Source organism: Oryzias melastigma, linkage group LG5, assembly GCF_002922805.2.
Source record: "Oryzias melastigma strain HK-1 linkage group LG5, ASM292280v2, whole genome shotgun sequence".
NCBI classification, from domain to species: Eukaryota; Metazoa; Chordata; class Actinopteri; order Beloniformes; family Adrianichthyidae; genus Oryzias; species Oryzias melastigma.
In genome coordinates this window covers 10204256-10213069 of record NC_050516.1, presented here as the reverse complement: position 1 = coordinate 10213069, position 8814 = coordinate 10204256, and the positions used below count along the sequence as shown (strand labels likewise).

Below are 8814 nucleotides of genomic sequence, written 5' to 3'. Positions count from 1 at the left end.
TTTGGTGATAATTAATCATGTGAGAAAGATGAGTGACTATAGTTTCAAATCTTTAGAACTAATGAACATTTTTAACCAAATGTGATTCATTTCTTCATCTAAAATTCTTAAAAATTATAAATATGATGATGAATATTTATGATTGACATCATTAGAACAACTGAACAATTAATTCCTTTTTTTTTAAAAGATTATTGGATTTTTTTAAGCTTCTTAAAACATTACATTTTCAGTTTTATTACCGCAGCAGTTGATTTTTCTTAACTTTTATTTCTCTTTCAGAAAAAGAAAACAGGCATATCAAGGAACAGCTCGGGTCCTAAGTGTTTTAATCACAAAGCTAGCAGTTAGCATCTGCTGTGCAGTTGTCTGTCAACAACACTTGGTTAACATAAAAAAACATTTTTTTCCTGTTGAAATGCATTTTTACCTTGTTTGTATTAAAACAAACTAATAGAGACACTAGCTGTTAGTTTAAATTGTTTCTTTAAATAGTTATTGAACATGTCACTACCATTACTGAACTGTTGCTTTACTGCTGCGCTTTATACCAGAAACGTGTTGTGATCCCTTCATGACATGCAGACTTCTAGTGGAGCATTTCTATGGAATATCAAGCTTTAAATACAAAGTGCTGAGTATAATAATAATAAATTAAATATCCGATATTGATCGGGAGACAGCACTCGATACCAATCGAGTTATCAGCCACGTGATCGGGTCCAATCTTTTGATCATGTGATCAGGATCGGTATATCCCACATAACAAATATTGTGATCCAACAGTTTTCTAGATTTACTCTAGACTATGAAGGTTAAAAAAGAGAAATAAATGTAGGATTTGGTTCTCTTATTACACATTAAACTTCATTTTCTGTGACTTCAGTAAGTGAAAATTCTGGGAAATACTTCCTGAAACAGACAAACGCACCTCTCTCCTCACGCGGCTCCGCTCGTCTCTCGTATCGCTCTTCCCGTTCACCATAGCGATCCCTGTCGCCGTAGCGATCACTGCTGCCCCGACTGTCATCGTAATCTCGACGAAAGCCGCTACCAAAGGCACGGCGACCTCCTCCGCCACGAGAATCAAAACCTGAGAGGAGAGGAGACAAAATCGTGGTGATCTTTAGAAGTAATCCACCAGATCTGTTTGATGCAGATCAGAGCTGAACAACTCACCGCCTCGATCATAATCTCTGCGGTCCCTGTCGTCATAGCGGTCTCTCCGGTCCCGGTCGTCATAGCGATCGCGGTAGCGGTCTCTTCCTCCATCGTATCGATCGTCGCGCCTCGGCCCGTCTCTGTAACGGTCTGACTCGTAACGGTCCCGTGATCCTACAGCGAGACAGGAACTTCACTTAAGGAAAAAAAAAAACCTAAACACCTCGGTGTGATAAAACTTTATTTAAAACAAGACCAAAACAAAAAAGAGATACAAACTGACTTTCTCCAAAAGCATCATCCCTCCGTGGAGGCCCGTCGTCAGCATCTGAACTCGGCCGAGCTCTCCAGTCGCTGTCCGTTTTGTCAGGTCCCATGTCGGCCATGCGCCCCCCTCTGTCTCTGCCCCCCATGGGCCCACCATCTTTTTCTGACGAGCACAAGCCTTTACTGCCTCACTGAATTTCAATATTATCACCAAAAAAAAACCTAAAAGAGAATTTTTAATTCTGAAGATAAAAAAACAATCATTTATTAAACGTTACCTTTGTCAGACTGATCTGCAATGTCAACACGAATCCTGCGATTCCCTAGATTCTGAGAACAAAGAAGAAATGTTTTTTACGCCATTCATTTTCAAGAAAAAAAACAAATATATCACATTAAAATAGTTCTCTAAGTTAGGCGGAGTTTCCGTCTCACCTCCTCGTCGAGACTGAGAGCTCTCAGGAGGGACTCCACGTCATCGAACTCGGCATAGCCGAAGCCCTTCAGCTTCTGCGGGTTGTTCGGCTCTCGGGGCAGACGCACTGCGCTGATCTGAGAGCAAAGACGGCAATCATTAAGAGCAAAGTGCTGGTGCACAGGATGGAGGAAGAGCAAAGACTCCAGAAAAGATAAAAACTACGCAGCAGTAAATCTCCCTAAAACTTGGAGCATTCTAGAGCATTTACTACAATTCGACACATTGAAACAAGGAAAATAGTTATGAGAGAAGAACAACCCTCTCTAAACATTACACAACCCTTAGCAGACTGCAATCAGGCGTCTTGCTCAAGGGCACGACTGTTAAGCCTGGGACTTGAACCCTTAGATGATTGCTTAACTCGCTGAGCTTTAGGATCAACTATGGAGCAAGTCCATGCACACGCTGCTGTCATAGGATGGTTTTAAAGATGATTAAATAAATGTGTTGGTAATCTGAAGCTGTAATTCTGGACTCTGAGGTTCTCCAGCAATCAAAAAAAAAATCACAAGTTGTAGATGAACTGCTAACACACAGCTACACAGATTTTTGCAGCATGTGTCTGAATGTCATGGTAGTGAGTTAGCTGAACCTACAGCCAAGCCCCGGAAGAAGTCCTTGATGGACTCCTCGGTGACCTCGTAGGGCAGGTTGCCGAGGAAGGCGGTGTATGGCGGGCTGCGGGGCAGTTTGGCGCGGTTGATGTTGGGCTCACGCGCAGAGCGAGGGGCTGTCGGCAGGATGGAGCGGTCAATGGGCGGCGCTCTGTACGAATCCTCGTCGGTGTGCCATGACGTAGAGACTGAAGAAAGACGAGAGAAAAATAAAAACCTGGGTAAATAAAGCTGGAAAAGAATGTTTTGAAAATGCCAAAACGCGTATAGAGCATGTATTTGAATGTGCAGATACTTAAAAAAACTTTAATTCAGAGCTTGTTCCGCATAAAGTCGTCAAAAAGGGTTTTAAAAGTACATTAGCAGTCAAAAATAACTGTTTTTTAATGCATTTTCACTTGTCTAAAGTCTGAATTATTATTTCTCTTTAACCATTAAAGCAAATGACTCATTCCAACAAATTCTAAAGCAGAGAAAAGCAGCTTTGCATGGATATGGAAAACCTGCCACTAACACGACTGTAAAGTGTCACATTTCAGTGAAAACTGCATTTCTCTGCTTTAGACTCTGTTGGAATCACATTGAGTTGACGACTCGTGGCAGATTGAAGAGTGTATTTTATTTTGTGTTGCTGCTCTGGTATTACAGAGATAACACAAAGACTTTCATTAAAAGATTGAGGATTTACAGCAGAATCCTATGGAAAAAGAATACAAACAATGTGCAGATACTTAAAAAACCAAACACAAACCAATGCTTTTTAAGGTTTGAGACCAAAACTTTCAGGGGGTTTTTTTGAACATAAACTCTCCTCTGGTTGAAGTTTTAAATTCCCACAGGAAATAACAAAAGATCTTTGAAATATTTTGGTGCATCGTATTTAAATTTGGGTTTTTCTTCATCCTCAAACCAAGCACTGTGAAAGTTTGGTCCACATTATCTAAATAGTTGGCGGTGACCTCTCTGTCGGGATCATCAGCTAAAGCTGATGGTGTGTGGAGATGTGGAGAGCTATCAGAGCAAAGATAAGACAGGCATTTCACTGCACCAACTGACTGTTTGGACTCTTAAGAGAGAGACACATTAAAGGGAGAGTAAGAATTCAGAATCCCTGAAACAAGCAGAATGCAAATGTCAACAAAAGCTCAAAGCTCCTTTATAAAAAGTGATTTAAGGATACATCAACTTCAGGACTGAGACACAAAGCAAACCAGTAACTTTGCTATTCTGCTTTTAAAAAAAATGGAATTTGTTCTTTAAAGATGTTTTATCAGACAAAGGAACAGTTACATGGGTTAATTAAGAAATCTCAAAACTTAAACATTTTTGGATCTATTTTCAATTTGCTCACAGTGGTTTTAATTATTTAGCCAAAATTTAAAAAACCTATAGACCTATAGATTTTAAAATCAATTTTAATAAGAATAAATAAAACTATAGATTGGAAACTTCAGATTATTTTCCCAGCTTGTGCTTGAAGCCAATATTTAACATAAGGAGAACAACTCCACATTTTAGTACAGTTGTGTTCAACTTTAAGCAGAAATGCATCCTTTGAGCAGCTGAACATCACTTGAATAACGCTGCTTTAGCATGTAAATGCAGACAACATGAGCTCCTTCAGAACTCAATAGCATTGAGGCAGTTTAGTCCATGCTTGAAGAGTCTAACTTGATACTAGAGATGTTCCGATCAGAATTTTTTGTCCTCGATCCAATTCATTTGATACCTATACCAAGTCCCAATCCGATACTTTTGTAATTTTCATGTTTAAACAAATGAAAAAAACTACATATATAAATATATATATATATATATATATATATATAGTATAAACTAATCAAGGTTGGTCCTCTATTTTATTGTATTAACCTTCTTTTATCTTTAACAGTTAAACAGAGCCCTTCTGTTAAGTGTGTTTTTGCAGTTTCATCATGATTTTTGTTGTTTTTACGCGGTTCTCCTGTAACTATATTTTTTTTCTTTCTCTAAAGATCTTGCCTTTTGCCAGGGCCCAGTTGAAAATTTGATTTTTTTCTTAATCTGTCTTCCCTCGATGAATAAAGGTTAAATAAAAATGAAGAAAAAAGCAGCTTGAACAATTAAGTAAAATGGTGCCAGTATTAACTAGAAAAATTAACTATGAACTAGAGCCAGGAATCAATTCAAAAAAATGTACTAATTAATCGCAAACCTGGGATAAAATTAATCGCTATTAACTTTTTTTGTTACAGTATTTGCCAACCATATCATCTACAAATAACTACAATATCAAATCACACAGAAAACTGTACATTTAGAACAATTATTTTTAATTAAGGCCGTCAATCGATTAAAAAAAAAAAAATCAGATGAATCGATTTTTTTTGTCTCATGACTAATAACTATCAATCACAATATTTTACTAGATACATTTCAGGACAGTGTGCAGCTTTTGAACAAAAACAGCCCTTGAAAGTCTAAATTGTCGAGGCAAAGTGAAGGACTGCTGCTCCTCGAGGTGTAATTAATATCCGTAGATAAATATTAACGTGTTAATTCTGTTTGATACATCGCATGAGTTAATGCGCTAATGTTCACAGCTCCACAATAAACTACTAAAACAATGTGATAATTAGTCATGTGAGAAAGTTTGAAAACTGTAACTTTAGTTTCTTTAAACTATATGTATTTTCATTTCATTATGATCAGTATTTGAATGATTTTTTTTAAGTAGAAGTGATTTTCTTCCAAAATATTTGTTGCAATTTGACAGAAAGATAATAGTCATGTAAGCAAGTTTGGCGACTGAAGCATCAATATCTGAATATTCAAAACATTTTGATCAGATGTGTTGATATCTACATTAAAGATTAAAAATAAGGACTTTCTTCCATACTTGTTGTTGTAGCATGAATGTGATGCTGAGTTTTCATGTTTAGCTCACATCAATGTAACTCTTAGTTTTGGTTATTTTTGAGAGATTATGGATTCATTTAATTGTTTTTGTTAATCACCTTCTCCTGGTGATTGCCGTCTCTGTCGGCAGCACAGAGAGCGCCGTTCTCGTTAAAAAGAAACAAAAGCATGATCTTTTAACTGTTGAAACGCCGTTGTAGGTCGTTGTTTGCAGAAAGACAAAAAAGAGAGACACTTCGTCAGTTTTAAATATTTATTTAAAGTGTTTTTGAGCCGCAAAGTCCGAACCTGTGAAAATCTGGCAAACTTTACTGAAGTGTTTTAGTGCGGTGCTGATCAAACTCCAGCCGTATCTTGCTGCACTTTATAGGAGTAAAATGCTGTGATCCGTTCACAAAAACTAAGAAGAATAAAATAATAATAATAATAAAAGAATATAACCAATCCTGATTGGAAGACAACATCCGATTTCAATCAAGTGATCGGATCATCCCTACTTCCCTATTTGATCCCAGACCTAGCTCAACCTCTTGAACCATTAGGAGAATGACAAACATTATGAACTACAACCGAGTCTTTTATTTCAGCTCACCGTCTCCTTCCAGGTCATCAGTATCATCCGCCCAGCTTGTGGACTTGTTTGGGTAGCTGGGAGGTGCGGGGCTGCTGCCTCCAGAGTCCTCCGCCAGGAAGTCGGTGAGACTGAAGGTCTTCCCCTTCTTGGTCTTCTTCTTAGCTGGAAGATAGATGGACACCACATGTCAAGTTAGGAGGAAATCAGTCAAATGCTTCTAAACCTCCTTCACAGTCTGGTGCAGAGATGAACAGCAAATATTTATGCTGCCCAAAAAGAGGCTCCTCAAAAAAAAAAAAAAAAACAGTTAAGCATGTAGGACTTTCCCTGCACAGATCTGAGCTAGGCAGTGAGATGTTGAGCCGAGTTAGATAAGTAGGAGGGAGGGGGGCACCATGTGTACAAGATAAATATTACATTTATTTCCCTGTTGGAAGGAACACATTCAGGGAGTGGCCTGCCAACTGCCACCGTGCAGCAGGACAGAACACAATTCACCTTCAAAAGTCACATCGGTGAACAACAACAACCAGACGGCAGTCCCATGAAAGATGGCTGAAAGCTTCACCCAAATCAACATGCAAAGTTTGTTGCATGTGAACACAACGATGCCCAAAGGACACGCCAACATTCCCAGCATCCTCTCCTGCAGTAAACGTGATTTTCTTACTGTAAAAATCACCTTCTGAAAGTTTTACTGCATGAGGGAAACTAACTGCAGGCGGCCACTCATCAGGAGGCACTTGACTCCTATTAGCTCATGTGGTCTTGAAATGCTGAACACACCCTTTGCTACTGTAAACATCTTCTGGAGAAGCCATTAAAAAAAAAAAGAGAATAGTAAGTCGTAAAATCATACAGGGGGCAAAGTTGGACCAATACTTTTAATTGTATGCCTTTAATACCACAATAATTAAATTAAATGGTGAGCTGCAGGTCAGACAGCAGTGCAACATTCCTCACAGTGCTGTGAAAGCCCTCAATTTCCCATGAGGCTTCATTCATCCAACCAGAGAAGGATGGATGTTTTGGTTCGAGGCAGAAAAAGCATAAAGACAAAGCTGGGTGTGCTTTATTGCGAAAATCCCAGCTGTCAGGGGCTAGTTGCACACAGAAAATCAAACTGATCACATTTGCCTATAAGAAAAGCCTCGGTTTTAAAGTCGTCGTCGCGTGCTTAGATCACTTTAGATCGTTTTCCAAAACTGCAGCTGAAGGGGCAAAACTTAGCCGGAGTGGCGTGAGCACGTGTCGGGAGGTTTCCGTTTGGGCTGATCGCTTTTGTCTTTGTGTCTATGCGGGCTTAGTCAGCAGAGGAGTGCTGACGGGGGAAGTATCTCTGCTTAGCCGGCTAGGTTTTAGGGCCTAGTGCGCGTAGCAGCGCCGGGACCCAAGTGCGCCATCGACTGGCTCGTCTGGCTGAAAGAGCCGACCACGAGTTTTGACGCAGACAGATCATCGCTTCGGATGTGACCCAGCAGGCCCCGCTTCATCGCGCCCAGCTACGAGAGAACGGCGCCGCACACGTGGGGAGCCTCTTCAGGCGGCCTGGACGCCTCAGCCCAACCCCTCCTCTAGAGCTCGCGCTTGCGCCCGGCGCGGTGTGTCCTGAGCGCGAGCGCCACGACTAGCTCTGCAACTGACACACAGCGTGCCAGCTCTGCGGGAACAGCCCCCAACCCGTGTTCCGCTTTCCAGTCCCTATCATATGCAGCGAAAACAAACAAGTCGCATAGCACCAAACTCTAAAACCTCCTTTCCGATTTAACTACGAAAACGTTGCGATAACAGCCAGTTGCTCCGTTCATTAGCTTGCCCCCCAACCATCTGCGTCTTCGGCGGGCTAAAACAACAGCCAAACGGGCCTTCAGGCCGGAGACAAGGACCCTGGCCGCTCAGGGGACAGCGTGACATTTTTGAGACGTTTTTTGATTAGTTGTTTTGAGGTAATTTGCTGTAAACATTCCAATTAACCGACCCAGGGCGCTCACCCACATAAACCTCACCTGACGCCGCCATGTTGGAGAGCGAGTTCCATGAAGTTCCCGGATGAAAGCGTCAGTTGTTTATTCTCGGGAGCGCGCATCGCCGTTCACGCGTCTGCGCCTCTGTGTTTTCTGCTTCGACGTTCAGGAAAATTACCATATTTTTATTTATATAATTAGCAAATAAAAACATGTATCTGGTCAGGGGCTTAGATTATTACACATTACTTAAATTAATTTAATAAAACAGAGGGGTGCTGGGTATTTTTATTGGGGAGTGGAAAGTTATTGTGGGGTGTTTGTATTTTATTCCAGTGGTCCTGAAATAGATTTAATATTTGTCATTATTATTATTATTATTATTATTATTATTATTATTATATTTGAAAAAATAATTTTAAAAATCGACACGGTTATATTATTAATATTTAAGTCAATAATTGTTACATTTTTAATATTTATTTACATTTATTTTTATAAGCAAAAAACCCAAAAACCTCAGTACTTCAAATTTTTTCTGTTTTAGTATTTTTCCTTAAAATATTACCACAAAAAATAAAAACAAAAAAACATAAAACAATTAAAATATATTAGTTAAAATAGTAAAAAATAATAATAAAAATACAAGAAATCCATAAAATAACAATTAAAAAAAACACCTAATACAATAAAGAACATAAAACATTAAAATTCAAGTTAGTTAGATTGCTTAACACTACCCTTTCTCTTTCCACACATCATGCAAATCAGTTAAATATGTAACAATTTAGCAACTTTTATAAATACACATATTTACATATTTATTTCTTTTGTTTTGTCTACAGCTTCTTTAAAAAT

The 8814-nt window shown here is 39.1% G+C and overlaps 1 protein-coding gene across 5 annotated transcripts in view; it reads right to left on the bottom strand.

The window, feature by feature from the left end:
- Window positions 1–8133, bottom strand: part of LOC112145154 (eukaryotic translation initiation factor 4B) — a 15984-nt gene extending 7851 nt beyond the window's left edge. For all 5 annotated transcript variants that reach the window (XM_024270228.2, XM_024270233.2, XM_024270230.2 and 2 more), the window contains exons 1-8: window positions 7999–8133; window positions 6011–6154; window positions 2503–2708; window positions 1864–1980; window positions 1707–1758; window positions 1445–1591; window positions 1180–1335; window positions 932–1093 (exon numbers count right to left, since the gene is read on the bottom strand). In XM_024270228.2, coding sequence (XP_024125996.1) covers window positions 932–1093; window positions 1180–1335; window positions 1445–1591; window positions 1707–1758; window positions 1864–1980; window positions 2503–2708; window positions 6011–6154; window positions 7999–8011 — 997 coding nt within the window. In that variant the 5' untranslated portion in view covers window positions 8012–8133. The remainder of the gene's footprint in view (window positions 1–931; window positions 1094–1179; window positions 1336–1444; window positions 1592–1706; window positions 1759–1863; window positions 1981–2502; window positions 2709–6010; window positions 6155–7998) is intronic.
- Window positions 8134–8814: the final 681 nt, after the last annotated feature.